The sequence below is a fragment of the Camelus ferus genome, chromosome 27 (assembly GCF_009834535.1).
Source record: "Camelus ferus isolate YT-003-E chromosome 27, BCGSAC_Cfer_1.0, whole genome shotgun sequence".
NCBI classification, from domain to species: domain Eukaryota; kingdom Metazoa; phylum Chordata; class Mammalia; order Artiodactyla; family Camelidae; genus Camelus; species Camelus ferus.
Window position 1 is genome coordinate 14,300,870 of NC_045722.1, and position 18,980 is coordinate 14,319,849.

The following is an 18,980-nucleotide window of genomic DNA, read 5'->3' on the forward strand; positions in this document are numbered from 1 at the left end:
CTTTTTTTTCCAAGTATACTGGCGTCCACCCAGGAAAAAAGCAGGGCAGGTTGATGAAAAGCCTAGGGAAGTGTTCCCAGCCTCTCCACTGTGTACCCAACTGGGGAAAGTGTAAAAACCAGAGTCATTTGAACAGCCATTTAAAACAGTCATTTGAGAATCTGTTTTTTCAAATGGATTCTCTTAATCCTCGCACAAAGAGCTGAGCAAAGTATTTTTATTGTCCCCCTTTTACAGATATGGAAATGAAGGCTCAGAGAGGTTTTGGGGCTTGCCTAAGGATCTACAGCTGGTAAGGGCCAGAGAGCGGGGTGCGCATCTGGTTCTTTCCGTCTCTCGCACCTGTGCTCTGGGCTGTCTTCTTTTTCACCCAGGTCCTCGTGAGTCAGTCTGATTTTCTGCCTCAACCTCAAACGGTAAAAGTCAGGGACTTGGAAAAATGTCTGGGTAGAATTCTGATTCTCACACTTTGAGGACAGAGCTAAGGCTGCGTTGAAATTGAGGTAGGAAAAATCACTAACCCCCTCCCTGTCTGTACAGGCAGAGGTAATAGGCAGAACACTGATATTCCTTAATGATCCAGTTGGTTTTGTCACGGGGCCCCAAACAGGCAGAAGTGGTGATGCCCTGGGATGCGGGTTTCTGCTATCACATGGTGGGGATGCTGTCCCCCTCTGCTTGCTCTTTCTGGTCATCTGTTTTCTCTCTCCCTTTCCCAGGCAATGGTCTGGGGTCCTCCTGAAAGGCATGGGGAACTCATGTTGTGAGCTCACATTCCATTCAGACATAACCACTGTCTACCCCAGAGGTTTGGGAAGCAATACAAAGCCTTCTGTCTCTCACTTTTGTGCACGAAGGAAGGAGGAACTGGCCTTGAGTCCCTAGGACCTTTGGGATCCCCAATCAAAAGCATTTTAGCTAATCGCTTCCCAGAAATTCTGTGGGCTCTCCTGGTCCCACGGGGAATGGGGATGAAACATCCTTCCACAGAATATCTGCCCTGGGTTCTTTTCTCCTGGGTCAGTAGAGTTCTGACTTCTACTGTCAAGACAGAAACCAGGCTTAGGGAGGCCCCTGAAGAAGGCTGACTCAGGGCTTGGCCAGAAACCCAAGTCGTTTCCACCACCAGATTCTGATCAACTAGAGGACACAGCGGAAGCGTGTTCCGGTTATTTTCGTGTTCTGGTTAATTGGGAACTAAGTAGGGTATATTGAACATAATTAAATCTTTCTCTGATGATTGAGAATCTTGCGGTGCTCTGGAACGATTATTCTAAACATCAATTAGAAATCCCCACTGGTGGGAAGACAGGAGATGGAGCTCATCCTGCAGTGACTTCCAGGCCAACTGCAAATTTATTCTGAGGTTCACTCCCACCCTCAACACTCCCAGCCCAGATGCATTTGTGCCTTTGATGTGTCAGACAGTATGAGTCAAAGACACTAGGGTCACCGGATATTGAAGTTCTTTGGTGCTAGTCCCAGTTCCCCTATTAAGTAGTTACATGACCTCAGGGAAGCTACTTCACTTCTGAGACTCAGTTTCCTTAGCTGTACACTGGAAGGCTGGATTTATTGGTACTTAAACTTTTTAGGGATTCAGATTTCCTTAAGAATCCAAGGAAACTAAGCTTTCCAAAGCAGGGAAGAATGAACATAAGCACAAACCATTTACATTCTGAATTAGGGGGTGGGGGTCATGGAGTCCCTGAAGCCCACTCTCCTATGATGCCCATCCGCGGGCTTCAGGTTTAAAATCCTGGAGCAGAAGATCTCTTAGGCCCCTTTGAGCCATGCATTCCCTGCATCCGGTTAGGTGCAGGCATCTACCCAAGTCTGTACAGCAGTGCTTCTTGGCCTTAGCTGTACATTGAGACCACCTGGGAAGTTTCCAAAACTCCAGTGCCCAGGGTGCTCCACAGACCAATTAAATCGGAATTTTGCTGGGTGGGTCCCAGGCATCAGTATTTTTTAACATCTTCCAAGAGTTTCTAGGGTGCAGACAGGTTCGCAAACCAGTGCTCTAGGACAAGAATTCTCAGAATTAGGAATGAATAGAATCACGCTGGGGGCAAGGCAGGTCCCCAGGCCCCTGCCCCCCCCCCCCCGGGGATGGTGATTTCTTTTGGCCAGATCCCACCTAAGAAGATGTGTGGTAAATAGGCATCCTAGGCAATTCGGATGCAGATCCCTCTTTGGGAACCTGGTAACAGCCATTCATCAGAAGCCCAGGGGAGTCCTCTGTCCTGCCGCACTCCCCGCCCAGGCAGATCTGCGAAATCCCCGCAGGTCTCCTGCCTGGCTCAGGGAGAACTTGCAACAGGTCTGCATTTGCCAAACAGCTTTTTCTCCACCTTGCCTATCTCTAGCAAACCTGGATTCTTTAGCCTCAGCCTCTAATCCCACCAGGTTCAATAATTTAAGCAGAGCGCTCATAACTTCGTCAGGTTTAATATTTAAACACTATAGCATCACTTAGGTCAGCCTCAAGGTGAGAGCTGCTGCTGACGCCAGGGTTATTGCTGGTTAGCAAACCCGGCCACTGGTGCCAGAGGGGACTCTGCGGGAGCTCGGCTCCAGGGCAGGCCCGGCCCTGAGACCCAGCCGCCCTGCAGCCCCTGCCTCTTCCTACCTGGAGCGTGCGCAGCAGGACCTGCAGCCCACTGGCTTCCTGTTCGGCCATCACTTCCTCGGGTCCCGGGGAGTCGGCTGCCTGCGGCCAGATCGGGGTTGGAGAGGCGGCGGCTGCCAAGCTGCCCGCTGCCCGCCTCGCGGGGACTGCTGAGGGAGGCCTCAGCTGCACATGCTGCTGAGTGTGAAGTCACCGCGCTGCAACCCTAGACCTCGGCACGGGCGTGAGTGCCCCCCGACTCCCACTGTGGGGATTAGATGAGCCCCAGCCTGGGGAGGGCTGAGCATTTGGGCGCGGGGGTGGAGAGGGCACCGGCGTGAGTCACTCACCCACCTCCAGGCCCACGCAGGAGCCACCCTGGATGGCTGACAGGCATTCCCAGCTGACCTGGTCAGACTCCCTGCAGAGGCTCGCTCGGCCCTCCCCGCTGGTTCCCCCCTACCCCCGCCTTTATTTTGGTCTGTTGCCGGCTCCCGGGTAACAGGAGACCCAAGAGTGCTTGCACAACCGTGGCCATGCAGGGCACAGAAGCCCAGGGCCCCCTGAGGTCCCAGGCTTAGGGACCGAAGCTCTGGCTGAGAAGGAAAATAAATGCTCCAGACAGTTTCTACCAACAGGCTCCCTTATATAATCTTTTAACTTTTACAATAACACTGTAGAGGTAGTGATAGCATTACCACCCCTACCCAGACCCCCTTTCCACAAATGAGAAACCAAGGCACAGTGACATTAGGACACAGGAATGGAGCTTAGGAGCATACGCCAGGCCTCCGACAAGCAAACCGGCATCAAAGCCCACGCACGGACCGTTACACCATCCTGCCTCTTGCTGCTGCAAACGCATTGATCTGGGAGCCCTGTCCCCCACCTCCCTGGCTCATTTCCTCCAGACGATGCAGGATCCATCATCCCTTTCTCTGTCTTCTGCTTAGAATGTGCCAGAAGAGCTTTAGTGGATAAGTAGCCATCCAACCCCGCTCCGCATGTCACCACCTGCGTATCTTACAGGCCTTTTAGATGCTGGCTTCTCAGGGTGTAGCTGGGGTCTCACCTAGCAGTTTGCTAGGCTCCAGCCCCAGAGCTCCTGAATCAGAATCTGTATTTTCACAAGACCCCCAGGGGACACATAGCTGGTTAACAAAATTACTAGAGGACTAAACTTTGGGACATCCCAGTGTGGACCACATTGATGACAGGGCTGTGAACCTATGTGTTCAATGTCTGATGATTCTTGTCCCCATCACTAGCACACAACAAGCTCAAAAGAAAGCACAATGTTCATGTGTGAAATTGGAGAGTGAGCTCATTGAAGTTCACGACCGACCTAGAGCACAGCTAGGCAGAAGGGCCTGGGCTCACGGCCAGCACCCCCGTGCAGAGTTTGGGGGAGCTTTCGTGAGCGTCAGAGCATCCAGCTGGCAGCTACCCAAGCATGCTGTGGTGACTGAGGAAAGGGAGTTTGCATTTCCTGGTCCTACTTGGCCGAATGTTCCTAACTCAGGAGACAGACAGCATCTCAGTTATTCCCTCTCAATGCCAGGACTGACCAAGACCTCAAATTCAAGGACAAAAATTCATGTGGTGCCTGCCCTCCAGAAACTTCCACTCTTAATGGCTTTAAATATGAAGACCTTCCATGCAAGGAATGGACTATAATACTCACGTTTATGGAGTGTCGTGGGTGGGGGAAAGTTGATCCCTACACTTCCCAACACCTCTAATGACAGGAGGGAAGAAATGAAGTCCCTCCCTCCAAGGACTTCCACCCTCTGTGAGAGGTGGAGCTTTTCAGGGCACACATTCTATGATCCTCTAAGATCCAGGGGTGCAGGGAGGACTGAACTGTCCCATGTCACTATCTTAAGGGCAGAGATCCATGCCCCTTAACTGCAGAATAAAGAAAAGAGAGAGAGGGAAGGAAACATAAAACCTCCCTCCCAACATATACCTAAAAAAATAATTTAAAGAAAAAAGCCTTTGCAGTAATAATTCCCAAAAACAACCTCTGAGAACATAACTAAAGGTATTTCTGTGGTCACAGTCTGGTCTGTTAGCACTGATGTAAAACTGGCTGCACCTGAACAGGTTATCTTGGTTCAGCTCCCTGGAACTGCATAGGGCAGAGGCGAGGTAAAAAGCTTACACATAAAGGGATCACTCTCTTTTACTCAGTGACTCCTTTCCCCTGCAGCACTATGAACCTTATTCTCAGTAAGAAATAAGGCAAGGAGTAGCTTCCCTCTTTCTTTAATCTTTCTTTAGCAGCATGCCTGTTTCACATGCCCAGCTTGGATGCACTTCCCCATCACTCCTGACAAAGCTCCATCCTCTGGGGAGTCATCATCTCCTTGCCCATATGGATACACATGGATGCCAGACAAGGGATGAAGTGCTGATTTCGCCCTCTGATTTTCTAACACAATTAGGGCTTGCCTCTAGCTTATTTCAGCTCTCCATCGCACCTTTGGCATTCCTCTCTTGCTCCCCCAACACTTACACCTCAACACTACCCCATGGAGACCCCAGCAACCCTGCTCCCCTCTCCAACACAATTCTCTTTACTCTCAAGCTCTGGGAAAACCCCAGCAGTGCCCCCATCCAAACCTCCCTCTCCTGGATTCCATCTTAATGAGACGCCAGCTCTATGAGTGAACTAATTAACTTCGGCTGGAGTCTAAATGGGTGATGGTAGCTTAGCATATGCACTTTCCTATTAGTATTTGAATCTCAACAGGGGCTTTCCTAAAAGGCAGGCGCTGATACTCAAGCTCAGAATCCTCCCAGGACATACAGTATCCAGAGCAGATTGAAATGAGTGCTCATCAAACCACATGGGGCAGCCAGCAGGGGAAAGTCAGACCCTGAGGAAGGCCAGGGAGGAGGCTGCTTTGGGCAGAAGAGAAAGACCTTCCTACTTTCTTCACCTCATACCCTGTGAAGGAGGCATTTAGGGAAGCCCAAATAGAACTCAGGCCTTTGACTTCAAAGAAAGATACACTTAATGTGGTCCAGAGATTCCTTTTGCAGTTCAGGGGCCCCCAAGACCACCCTCAGGTTCAATCATTCACTAGAAGGACCCCCAGAACTCAGCAAAGCTGTTACACTCACAGTTACGGTTTGTTACAGCAGAAGGATACAGACCAAAACCAGTTAAGGGAAGAGGCGCACAGGGCAGGGCCCCAGACAGACCAGGCACGCGCGGCCAGCTACGCTCCCCCAGGGAGTCGTGCGGACAACACGGGTTACAACACGCACAGAGTACTGCCAACCAGGGAAGCCCACCCGAGCCAGGCTGTCCAGGGATTTCTTTAAGGGTTGGTCATGAAACCGTGGCTGACCACCCACATGGCTGACCTTAGTCTCCAGCCCCTCCAGAGGTCAAGCTGACACCATGTGGCCCAAGGTCCCCACCTAAATCATATTGTTTACATAGTCTATCTAGCATGGCCCAAGGTCCCCAGGCAAACAGATACTCTTAATCTATTCCAAGGACTTAAAGATCACCTCTCAGGAGCTGTGCAAGAGCCAGAATCTTATTGGGACGAGGTTAATCCTTTACTGCACACCTGCCCTTTTATCCCATAATCTCAGGCCCAAGAATCTCATAATATCACATGTCTAAGCTAAAGAAATAAGCACAGGCCTGTACAATCAGGAGAACCCAACAGACAGTAAAATGTCAGTTCTAACAGAGTGGTGATTAACAAAGTGAGGCTGATGTAGCGGGAGTTTCCTTATAACATCCAGAGAATTCACTTCCCTGGCTCTTCCTTTTCAACATTTTTATCAATGACTTGGATGAAAATAAAGACTGCAAACTTATCAGATTTTCTGATGACACCCAATTGAGAAAGATACAAATATGTCAGATGACATAGTTGGGATCCAAAAATATTTCAGAAGCCTTGAGTGATGGACCAGATCCTACGTGATGAAATATAACAGAGCCAGGTGGAAGCTCTTTCCCCTGGATCCTCAACACCAGCTGTGCAAAAACAAGGTAAGAGACTTGGCTAAACAGTGTTGAAGGTGGGAAAAGGCTTGGGCATTTAGCCAGAAGGGAGAACCACCAGAGGGTCAGCATGGCCCCATATCCCAAAGTGTCTTTTTAATCTAATGCCATCACTTTTAAACGCTGTATCTGCACCAGGATGGCAGTGAGGCTGCACTGAGGTTCCACCTTTGCAGGAGCTCAGCATGGGGCCTGACACAGAGGAGGTGCCCATCAATGAGAGCCATGTATTATTATTATGGACATCGCCCATGGAAGAGTGGTAACCACAACAGAGGAGACCCCAGTCCTGCTCAACGCTGCCGGGCCTCTAGATGCATGACAGCTTTTATCAAGGCTGGAAAGGATGTGGAGGAGGGATGGGTTCTGAAAGCAAGAAACGGAAGTAAAGGGTGGAGCTACCAGGAGCCCGATCTGGGGCAGGTGCAGAACTGTCCTGAGCTGGTTCCGGCCAATGCAAGGGGCTGCTTCCCTCCCCAGCAGGGACTGGAAGACCATTTGGTCAGAAGGTTCTGGAGGAAATTCCAGCACTGGGCGACTTTGACAGGCCCTACAGTCAATGACTTGATGGGGTGAGGAGAAAGACTTAGAGAGCTCCCTGGCTCCAGGTCACACAGCCAGCAGACGGCAACGCTGGAACTAACTCTCCCTCCTAATCTGCTATCTAGGGCGTATCCCACTTTCCCAGGAGGCACATGAGAGATGTGGGTGGAACTTAGATAAACAATTTTCATTTCAATAGACAGGTTGTATCTCAACCTATATTAGAAAAAAAAAATCTAATTAGCACAATAAAACCATGATTTGTTAGGTATTAATTCTCATGATAAAGGTTAAAGTTTAGAAGTGAGTCAATGTTAAGAAAAACATTAAGGGAATAATAGTACACGTGGCTCCCAGACACGGCAAAAATCTAGAGGAAGTTAGTAGCTAAAATTATGGAAGGGTCACAGTGCTCCACGTTTCCCAATACTCAGCTCAGATTATCTTTTCCCTAATCTTTCAGTGAGACCAAAACTCAAATAATAGCTAACACTCTCTTTGCTCAGATACATTTTAAGCTGTTTAGTATAAAGATTTACCCAAGCACATGCACGTGACCAGTCTATCACAGTGACTATTTACATACAATGTTACTATCTTTAAACTTTCCATTTCATGCTCTGGTTTTCTTCATTTTTACTTTCCTGATTTTTTTTCCTGCCCCACCTCCAGCACACACATGTGCACACACACGTGCACACACACTGGTGCCTGCACACACAGATACACACCTTCTCTGCAACCTTCTGCCAGTCAGAACAAGGCTGCCTTGACAAAATGATATCAGAGTTGATAGGCTGCCCCTACTGTCCCTCAGAAGATTTCCTTCACCTTCTCCTAATGCACGAAATTCCTAAGGAGGGGAAAGTGTGGGATGCAAAAGTCATGCTAGGGGATAGGCTTTTCCACAGTGAAGGGGGTTTCAGTGGCAGCTGATTTATCCTCCTTCTCTTAATATTGTTCATTCTGCCCCTACCCCAACCAGACATCACCACCACTCAAGTCCCCACCCGTTTGCCGTTCAGTGTGGAGTAATAAGGATTATAATTACAATTAGGATGTGCTAACTCAGGAAGGTGGCTATTAGCGTTGTGTGTCCACAAGGAGTTTCTTATGAACTAGGTAAGCCTTGCTTTACAATGTTACCTTTTTAGACAGGCTCGGGGATATTGTTGCTTGTCTTTATGTAGATTTGTGTTTTCTGTTAGAAAAGAATAAGTGTTTTTCAAATCTTCCAAAGTTTTGTCGGACAAATTTTTCTTAAGTTATTCCAGAACCCCCTTGTTATTGCCACAGAAAGGATCAGTGGTCCCAGTAGCAAATATATATTAGGGCAATTCAATTATTTCTATTAGATAGTGTTAGAAGGACAATTAGCTCTGTAATAGTCCCTATTTTTTTTTACTTCATTAATTTATACTCTTTATAATGTTCTTCACTCTGCTTACATTGCTTGTATTTTTCTAGTTTCTTAAGGGAAAAACTCAGATCACTGATTTTAAATCTTTCTTCTTTGTTAATATCAGCATATAAAGCTATAAATCTCCCTCTATGTACTGCTTTGGCTGCATCCCACAAATTTCCATGTGTTGGTTCATTATCATTCAGTTAAAAATATTGCTAATACTTGACATATGAGTTGTTTAATATACAAATATTGGGACTTGACCAGAGTTTCTATCATTATAAATTTAATTTCTGGTTAATTCCATTACAGACAGAGAATGTACTCAAAGTCTTCAGTCTTTTCAAATTTATTAACACTTAATTTTTGACCCAGCATTCAGTCTATCTTGAACAAAATTCTATGTGTTTATAAAAGAATGTATATTCTGTAGTTGTGTATAGCATACTATAAATATCAATTAGATCAAGGTACAGTATTGTTTAGATCTTCTATATCCTATGATTTGAGATTCCTCTATCTCAACCTTTAGTTCTCTAAATTTTGGCTATATATATTTTTAAGTTCTGATATTAGGAAGATACACATTTATGATTGCTATGTCATTCTGGTAAATGGGCCCATTTATCATAATGAAATGTCCCTCATTATCTTTGGAAATACTCTGTCTTAAAGTCTATTTTGTCTGATAATAATATTGTCACTCCAGCTTTTTCATGCTATGGTTTACTTGGCATATCTTTTTTCATCCTTTACTTTCAATCTATCTGTATTTTACACCTAATATCATTTCTTGTACAAGAATATAGTGGTGTTTTGCTTTTTTTAATCCATTCTAATAATCTCCACCTTTTAATTGGAGCACTCCATTTATTTACATTTAATGTAATTATTGATATGGTAGGTTCTATCATTATGCCACAGGTTTTTGGTTTTTTGTTTTTTGTTTTTTGTTTTTTGTTTTGTCTCATCCGTCTTCACCTTATCCTCTTCTCCACCTTTTCTGCCTTCTTTTGTGTTAGTCAAATATTTTTTGGTATTCCATTTTAACTAAGTGATTGGCTTTTCAGCTCGATCTCTATGCATTATATTTTAGTGCTTGCTCAAAGGACTACTTTATGCATCCTTGACCTATCACAGTCTGGTTGGAGTTTATATAGTATTCCTTCATATAAAATATGATAACCATATAACAGAATAGCTCTGTTTGCCTTCCACTGCCTATCCTTTCGATATTGTTGTCATAAATAGTACCTCTATATTTGTTATAAACCCAACACAATATTTATTATGCTTATGACAGTCATATGTCTATTAAAGAAACTCTGAAAAGAAAAAAATATATATTCTTTTATATTTATCCACACACTTACTATGGCCAGTGCTTTTTATTCCTTCCTATAGATATGATTTTCTTTCAGGAGTCATTTTCCTTCAGTTTGAAAAAATTTCTTCAGCATTTTTGAAGTTGTAATCTGCTAGTAACAAATATTCTCAGTATTTGTTTATTGAAAAATGCATTTATTTTGCTATCATTTTTAAAGAGTATAGAATTCTAGGATACTGGACTGATAGTTTTTTTTTTTCTTTCAGCACCTTAAAGACATCATTCTGTCTTCTTGCCTCCACTCTTTTTAAAGAGAAGTTAGCCCTCATATTTATCAATGTTCCCATTGTTTGATGTGTCACTTTTCTTTGGCTGCTTTCAAGAATGCATCTTTCTTTTTGACTTTTGGCAAATTTACGATGTAATACCTAAATGTGGATTCCTTTATATACATCTTGCTTGATTTTTCTGAGCTCCTTGGATTTGGAGGTTTGCATTTTTCACCAAATTTTGGACATTTTTAGCATTATTTTTTTCAAATATTGTTTCTTTCTCCCCTTCTTTCTACTCTCCTTCTTGGACTCCAATTAAATATATGTTAGATCACTTGATTGGTACAACTGGTTCCTGAGGCTCTATTTATTTTTTCAAGCCTTTTTTCTGTCCTTCAGATTGAATGGATTCTATTAATTTTCCAACTCACTTACCTGTCATCATTTTTAAATTTCAAGTAGTTTAATTTAAAACTTTTAAGAAATCATCAGATTCTTTTTTACTTTTCATTTCTCTGTTATTAGCCATCTGTTTATTCATTATGACCATGTTTTTCTTTAGTTTCTTGAGCATACTTAAAACAGATGCTTAAAGTCCTCGTCCACTCATTCCAGCATCTCAGAGTTAGTCTCTATTAACTGCTTTTCCCTTGGCTATGGAATACATTTTTCAGTTTCTATACATGATTTAAGACACTGTCATTGAGATGTTGTGAAGATTGTAGATTCTGCTATTATAAGTGTACTTGGATAACATGTAGTCCATTTTTCTGCATTTATAAATTATGAAAGGGAGTCCCTGGTGAAAAAGGATTTGCCCAATGCACACAGATGTTTGGGGCTAAATGAAACTACAGCCAAATCCCTTGAGCTGAGGCTCAGTGTCTTTCCAGTTTTTCAACTTGAAAATGTACTTCATTTTCAATACTTTTTCTAAATTTATCCCTTGGGAATAACATTTCTCCTCTTAGAGGTGTGCTAAGCCCTTTCTTGATTTCTGTACCTGAAGATCACTCACCCATTTTTCTAGATCTAGGGATGTTTTGCTGTTGCTGCTGGTAATGATATTTGATATCCTTAAGCACCTACCATTTGTCAAGTACTGGGCTTACATGACTGTGTGCCAGCTGCTGTGCAGGAGTTTTACTTTATTTCACACTAAAACCTCTCATTTTTTTTGGCAGTTTAACCTACCACTCTGTCTGCTGGCAAAATTAAATACTCCCTTTTCTGTGTCTCCAAAGTACATACATATAGAACATAGTACTGATGATAATATGTTACAGCAATTAGTTTATGTGGACCCCTGTGCCATTAGGCTTAAAGTCTTTCAGTGGCCAGGGAAGACCTCCATGTCCACAATGCCCAGCACAGTGCCAAGCACATAGTAGTTAGCAGAAACTACTGCGTTCCAGTGGCCTCCAGTGAAGGGGAGAACCCACCTTTGGGCTAGCTATATACCAGTATTCCAGCCTTGTCAGCAGTGGCAGCTCAAAAGTCACCGTATCTTTGACTCTAAGGCGGAGGGCCAACTCTCTGCTCAGCATCCATTTGAGGCTTTGTTGCCATGGACACCAACAAAGTTCTTCAGGGAGGACCAAGATAATCCCCACCCTCCTGCCCAGTTTGGTCCCATCAGTGGCCAGACCTGGAGTGCTGACAGGTATGGAATGTTCATCAGGCACTTGCTGCTGGGCCAGCCCAGAAGCTTGTGGTTTCTGGACCCCAAAGCTGAAGTATCAGATCACAAACAAGCTGGAACCAAGGGCTCCTAAGGTCAGGCTGCCCTGAGTGGGGCAGGGGAGAAATAGAGATATCAACCATCGAGGCCACCAGTCCAGATACTTCCCTCTGCTTCAGTGAAGGCTGGGGAGACTGCAAGCCAGGACTACAGGAACCAAATGCCAAACCGGACAGGGGCATAGCTTCACTGGGGAGGGGCTATGAGGATGAGGCCTCGTTCCAGCTTGTGACACATTCATTCAGTAATTCACTCCGCAAACATGTATTCATCATAGTTCTATAGTAAGCAGTATACCGTCACATAAGAGCTAAGAAAAAAAATCTCTGGAATCAGACAATTTAGATTCACATGCAAGTTCTGTCAAGTCTAGTTGCGTTTAACAAGTTAGATAAATTTTCTGTGCCTCAGTCTCCCATCATGAAAACAGTGATAGTAACACAAACGGTTGTGAAGACTAAATGAGCAACGCATTTAAAATTTGCAGGTCAGTGTCTGACATAGAGGAAACGCTTAATACATGTTAGTAGTTAACAGGTTCGGGATGGCATCAAAGAGATTCAGCTGAAAAACTCTCTTAAAGATTCTTAAGTTGCTCCCCTCGAAGAGCTCTCGGGGTAGTGGGAGAGACTGATCTGTATATGACCTTTTCCAATGTGATTTGACAATGCAACTGCCAAACAAAAGCCCCAAGAAGAAAGTAACTTCTCCTGCCGGCAAAGTTGGGGAGAGTTTCCCAAAGAATATGGTCCTAGTATCGGACCTCAGAGGGCTTCCAGGCTGGAGAGAGCAGAGAGACATTCTAGGCAGAACAGTGTGTGAAAGGCGTACCTGTGTAAGAGAGTTTAGGATACCTGATATCATGAGAGGTCGGTGTACAAGTGCTAGAGCACGTACAATGGAGCTGTAGAGGCAGCCGGGGCCAAATACAATAGCTTTGTTTCCCAGTAACGTGGGATGGGATCCCATGAAAGTTTGTAAGCAGGGAAGGGACATGAGGTTAAGTTTCTTTTCATGTTTAAATTTCTTCTCCCTCCATGGAAATGTGACCTTTCTTCTGTTCCACATGCAGTGAAGGATATGGCAAATTCACTTTCCTCTTTCCTCATTCATACTAAGCTGTGAATGACTGATAATGCATAATGCAATGCTTCACTAGGAGAATGTACAGTTTACTAAAGGGCAGTTAAAGGCTAGGGCATCTTCTAGGAGATGAAGGAAGCCTCTTGAGATTCAGGGGACCCTCCCTCTCTCATCCTTACAGACTGGTGTCTAATATGTTCATTACAATGAAAGGTTCTCTATATAAGTTGAATAATTGATTAACAACTTCTGATAAAGCTATCTTGGGATACCCATTACTTTGTGAATACATCAGAGACTCTGGATTTCCCTTCTGGGACATTACGACCAATGCTTTCGCTGAGCCATCTGCACTTGCGATAGTTCAGATCTGAAACACCATTACTTACAGCCTAGCTGTCTATAAGTAGGGAGCAAGAGCTGTAGGGGACAAGTCCCTTGTCCTCCTTCTTAGTTTATACCCCATCCCTCATCCAGTGGGAACTTTTCTCTAACCCATCTCCACTCCCATGTAAATAAATGATGATCTGATGTTAGCCGTGATGACCATGGTGATGAGTTGGGATAACTAACCTCAGGGAAGCATCTGAAATGTAATCTATCTTCTATCAGCTTATAGCAACAGCTCATTTGGGAGAATTATTAAACACCGGAAATATTTAAAAGGTAAGGAGGACCACCCCTCAGTAATCTTGGTATTACTCCAGATGTCCTTCCAAGATGCCCGGGAAGTTGATGTTGCTTAATTAATCCTTTTAGAATCCTTGGGAATAGAATTCACAAGGAAATGAATGGGCAGACTAAGGTGCCCCACCCCACTTTGCTCCAAGATCCTCACCTCCTGACATTCACGCGGTTGTGTAACAAAGCCCCTTCCCTTGAACACGGGCAGGACCTAGGACTTGCTTCTAAAAGAACATGACAAAGGTGGTGAGATGGCGCTCCCACAGTCACATTACATTACATGACTCCATCCTCCTGGCGAACTAGCCGTGGGGACTCTCCTTGCCGGCTTGATGAAGTAAGTGGCCAAGGTGGAAAAGCCTGTGTGACAAGGAACTGTGGGCGGCCTCCAGCAGACAGCCAGCAAGAAGCCAGAGCCCTCTGTCACACAGCCACAAGGCTGACTGCAGCCCCCGCACTCTTCCCCTTTACGCTCTCTAGCAGCCTGAGGAGGATTAAACCGAAGCCTTGCAGAGGAAGCCATGGCCTCGAACAGACCATCCAGCTCAGCTGGCCTCCCATCTGTCCTTCAGCCCCGCCCCGCCAGCAGTCTTCTCCCTCGGCACAGGAATCCCAGGGGAATCACAAGCCTGCACATCACTCACACCGAAACGAGGAAGCAAGAAGAGGAAAAAACTGCAAAATCTGATCTGGCTGGCTGAAACCAATTCTCATTATGGTGATTTACATGAATAAGAGCTCAAATTTGCATACCATTAAGTGTTTAAGATTAACTTGTACAAGTTTTTATTTGATTTCAGCCTGCAATTCTTCAGGGAAGCTGAGTCTCCACGGTTTTCTCCCCCCAAGTAATAGAGGTTTAAAACAAAAATTGTAAGACCTGCCACATTCAACGGATTTCTTTAAGTTTGCTAACTTTGGGGAAGGGGGCCGCCCAGCTACAATAGGGCTGCTCCCTTAACACGAGAATGTCCACATCGATACTCCCATAGACGGTTATTTGAATAAGAAATAGAATTTTAATGGTAAGCTCTGCAGATCCCAGGACAAGAGTCTGCATAATACCTGTACCCCTTGCCAGGACGGGCAGGATGCTGGTTTTGGAAGCTGCCATTTTCCACAAGCAGAAAGAATGTAATGTGCTCTTCAAGATGGAAAGAAAGCCTGCCTCTGGGATTAGGCCACACCTGTCCACCGGACTCTGAGTGCCAGAACCTGGATGGGTGTGTTCCCTCAGCTGGCCCCTACAAAATCTAGTAACAGGACTTTACCTAAGGACCAAGAGCAGCACAGAATAGCTCCTCACTCTGGAAAATGATTGGGAGAAACAGGTTTTATGAGGTGCGCTAGCACACCGGGTCTTGGTGTGATTAATCCATCTCAGGAAAGTGACTTTAAGAGCCAATTAAAGGCAGCTTAGAGGAGCTATTTTGCATTGTCTCTTTATTCCGTTTCTGGCAACGACTGTACCTGTCAGGAAAGCTGTGAGCGACTATCAATTTCTGCAGCGTGAATTTTCAGAGGAAAATCAGAACTGCCGCCCTGGGAGAGGCTGTCCCTTTCACAGTGCAAATCCCCACTGTGAAATGGAGATCTTTGGGTCTGTGTGGCTTCCAGCTCCAGGTGATGAGTTCCTGGGTCCTCCTTCCCGCCCCCTCCCCTCCCAGTGACCTTCTGCTCAGGAACATGGGAACATAAAAGCTACCACCTCTCAGTGCCGATGAAGCAAATACTTTCCATCTGGAGGAAAATCTTATCACAAGGAAGAATGCAGAGGAGGAAGAGGAGGAGGAGAAGGAGAAATGCTTCCTACATATGAAATAAAATTCACTTTCTGGTTTCAAATGGCAAACACTTGGAGGCAAATGAGCAGAATGGGGGGTTTGCTTCAAGGCAGTGAGTGTATCTCGCTACCATCAACTCTTGTATCCAAGTAGGTAACAAAGTATTTGTAAAAGGAAAACCCAAATCCATTAACCCTCCCACTTAATGCTTCCCCCCAAAACAGGGACGGCTCTGGTATAAATCACTGGGGAAAGAGATACTTAAGCTGGGGAAAAAGAACCGCTCCCAGGGGCCATCCCTGAGGCAGGTCATTTGTCAGCAGAGGAAAGTAAACACTTGGACCAGGTGGATGGTCCTGATTCCTTGCGTTACTACTACTTAGCGGTGAGCCAGGGGCTCGGGTGTCATACAAAAGGGAAAGGGCTGGCTCAGCCGGGGGGTTAAGGTTCTGTCACTCCAGCCTGGGTAGGGTTACAAGTTTGTTGTGATGCCCATTGACCTTTGGTGGGGACACACACCATCAGTTCACCTCTCCAAGAGCTCAAAGCTATGCAGGGTGGCCAAGACCAGACAGAGGCAAAGCTGAGATTCTGAGAGACTTCCATAGCCCCTCAAATTGTCCTGCTGGGGATGACAGGCATTTTCCAAACCAGATACGGTTCCATGGTCTGGTTCAGGATTCCAGGGACCCGTGCAGCCCCACCTGGGCTAGCCAGGCTGAGAGATTAACCGATGCCCACACAGCCCCACCGCCTTCCCTGGGAAATCTGAACCATCGAATTGGGCCTTAAGAAGGTAATGTCTTAACCCCTAGCTCTTCCTGAAAAGCCTCTGGGCTCAGCAGACAGGCCTGTGCTCATTTCCCCCAATCCCTTGCTCAAAGCTTCAGCACAAATGCCCCACCCCATTTGCACACACACAAGCCCAGACACACATACTCTATCTCCTCTGCTTTTGCAAAGTTTTATCAGAAACCAGCCCCAGACCCAGCTCCTGCATGAAGCAGTCCCAGAGGCCTCCTCTGGGAAAAAAATATCTGCATTTCCCCTCTGAAGCTTCAGAAGTGTGCCTCAGTCTCCCACACGACACTGTCCCATGCTTAGCATCCCAGAGCAGATCACACTCATTTGTGTATCTCCAGTGTCCAACTCAGGACCTGGAACAACTGAGATGCTCAGGAAATGTATACAGAAGAAAGGAAGCAAGGATGGAAGGCGAGAGGGAGGTAGGAAGACTTACTTTTACATGAGGGTTAGCTGGCTTTCTTGGGTTGCCAGATACAGAAAGGGAGAAGTAAAAAAAGGAACCAACATTTATTAAACACATGTGTGTACCTGGCATTACTCTAAGCACTTTATTTTATTTCCCTCATTATATTTTATGTATTAAAAAAAAAACTGAGGCTCAGAGTAGCGAAGTAACTTTCCCAAGGGCACACAGTTAGTAAGACTCAGAGCTATAATTCTGAATCCAGCCCATCTGTGGAATTGCGAATTGTGTACTCTTTTTCTCTTACAATATTGTCTTCTTAGGCTCATAACATGTTAGGATCAAAATCAACCTTAGAGATAATTCAGTCTGAACTATCTAAGGCCCAGAGAGGGTGTCATTTGCCACAAGTCACTCAGCTGGTCTGTGGCAGAGCCAAGAACTCGCTTCTCCTAACTCCCATTCCAGTGCTCTGACATCACCCCCAGCCTCTCAGAAGAGCTATAATAATGTGTGATATTATTCTAGCAAATCAAGTCATTAAGAAATAGTACAAAATATTTGGGAAACAAGGTTATTAGCACATTTTGTCTTCTGAGAGCAGCCCCGGCTGCATAAATACACTCAGGAACCACACAAAGGAGGCAGCCAGCTCCCAGCTGCACCTGACATCCTCTGCAGGAGGTCAGTACCCAGAGGAGCAGGAATGCTTGGGAGAGTTTCTATGAAGCCTGTCAAAACCTGCCCTCCAGATGGGAGGATTAAATGATGTTAGTGATGGTGTTGTTATTGCCTTTCTTGTGAAATTATTCATCTGATGACTCTGATGCGTGGGTCTTCACACCTCAGTAGCTTTACTGCTCATTACCATCTCTCCGTCGCCCTGTGAGGTGGGCTGTTTGGCTGTCAGCATCTTCAGCATGGGCTAATAGACACTCTGAGAAGATAAGATACTTGCCTAGTTAACAACAGCACTTCACCAGCCATGCAGGGGCCACCATCACAAACTCCAAGCCAATGGGCTTGACCAAGACTGGGTTGCTTGAATCATGTCTTTCTACTGGACAGGATTTTCCTTTGTCTTCTCTTCATATTTGTCTTGGTTACTCCTTCCTCTACCATGTATTCCCTCCTGCAATCTTCTCCCGGCTTATGGAGCTCCTTCTAACCATGAGGCCTTCCCAAGCTCACTCTCTCTCTCCCACCATGATCCTCCCAAGAGAAGGCATCTAGGTCAAATGAGAAGTGCATTTGGCCCAGGCTTAGGAGAACCAGCACCCTGTACCATCTTGGCCAGCCCTTTGCTGTGGCTTGAGGTCTCTGCACTTCCCTTGTCCTCTCTGGAAAGTGAGGGTGACATTCAAGGTCTCCCTCAACTGTGACATATTGTGGTTTACTTCAGGCCATTCTGATTTGTCTACTTTCTGACCTCCAGCTCTTTATAGCATTGCTGTGCAATTTAGGAATCCATTACACACAGTCACCTTACCTAATAGTTGTTTCCCATACCCAGTCTCATCTTCCTAATAAATGTGGGACTTCTTAAAGGCAATGCACAAAGCTAATGTTTCTGGTCTCTTCTCCATGGTGCTTCACCTAATGATGAACAAACACTGGGTGCTCAGAGATGTCTGCTGATTAATTAGTTGGTTGTGTTGAGGAAGGTCTTGCTTCAGTGGTCCCTACCACAACTACCTTGTGGGACAGAAGAATAAGGCATGTGGAAAAGAAAAAAAATCAAATTAGCCCTTCCAGAATCTGACCAGAAAAGAACCAGGTTAGGCTCCACAAGGGAAGCACATACCCACGTGTCCAGGGCGCAAGGGCTATGCCTGGGGTGTGGACACAGGGGAGGGTCAAGGCAGCTAACACCCAGAAAATGATACAGAAAGGTTGAGAGGGTCCACGAAGCAGTGGGAAAGGGAGCTGGAAGCAGCGTAACCACAGGTGCCTCCAGTCTGTGCATCATGGGTGAAAAGCAGTTCAAGCCTTAACTCTGAAAACATAGCCCACCGGCCAGATCATCCCCACTTCAGGCAGCAAGTTCTGCTTAGAGGGATCAGAAGCTGGTTCTATGAGAGGGATCAAGGCTGAGTTCTTCTTTCTCCGACCCTGCACTTTTCTATCCCACCAGTTGCCCTGATTCCAGCCCTTCAGGGAAGGTTAGCCCGATGATCTAACTTTCCCCTCTATCGTCATTGGTTTCCTTAAAGAGTGGGCTCTGAAGCCAGGTGACCTGAGTTCAACCCTGGCTCTCCACTTACTAGCCTGACTAGCTGTGTGACCT

General features: G+C 45.6%; 1 protein-coding gene across 8 annotated transcripts in view; it reads right to left on the reverse strand.

Moving 5' to 3' along the window:
• The window catches only part of AGBL1 (ATP/GTP binding protein like 1), a 702,585-nt gene extending 699,619 nt beyond the window's left edge, over positions 1-2,966 (reverse strand). For 3 of the 8 annotated variants that reach the window (XR_004315706.1, XM_032469254.1, XM_014554046.2), the window contains exon 1: positions 2,633-2,963. Coding sequence is in view for 6 of the 8 variants with exons in the window: in XM_032469254.1 (XP_032325145.1) it covers positions 2,633-2,683 (51 nt within the window). In the remaining 2 variants the exon portion in view is untranslated. Of the gene's footprint in view, positions 1-2,632 lie in introns of all 8 variants that reach the window. The other 5 variants (XR_004315705.1, XM_032469252.1, XM_032469255.1 and 2 more) reach the window with 3 other exon arrangements.
• Positions 2,967-18,980: the final 16,014 nt, after the last annotated feature.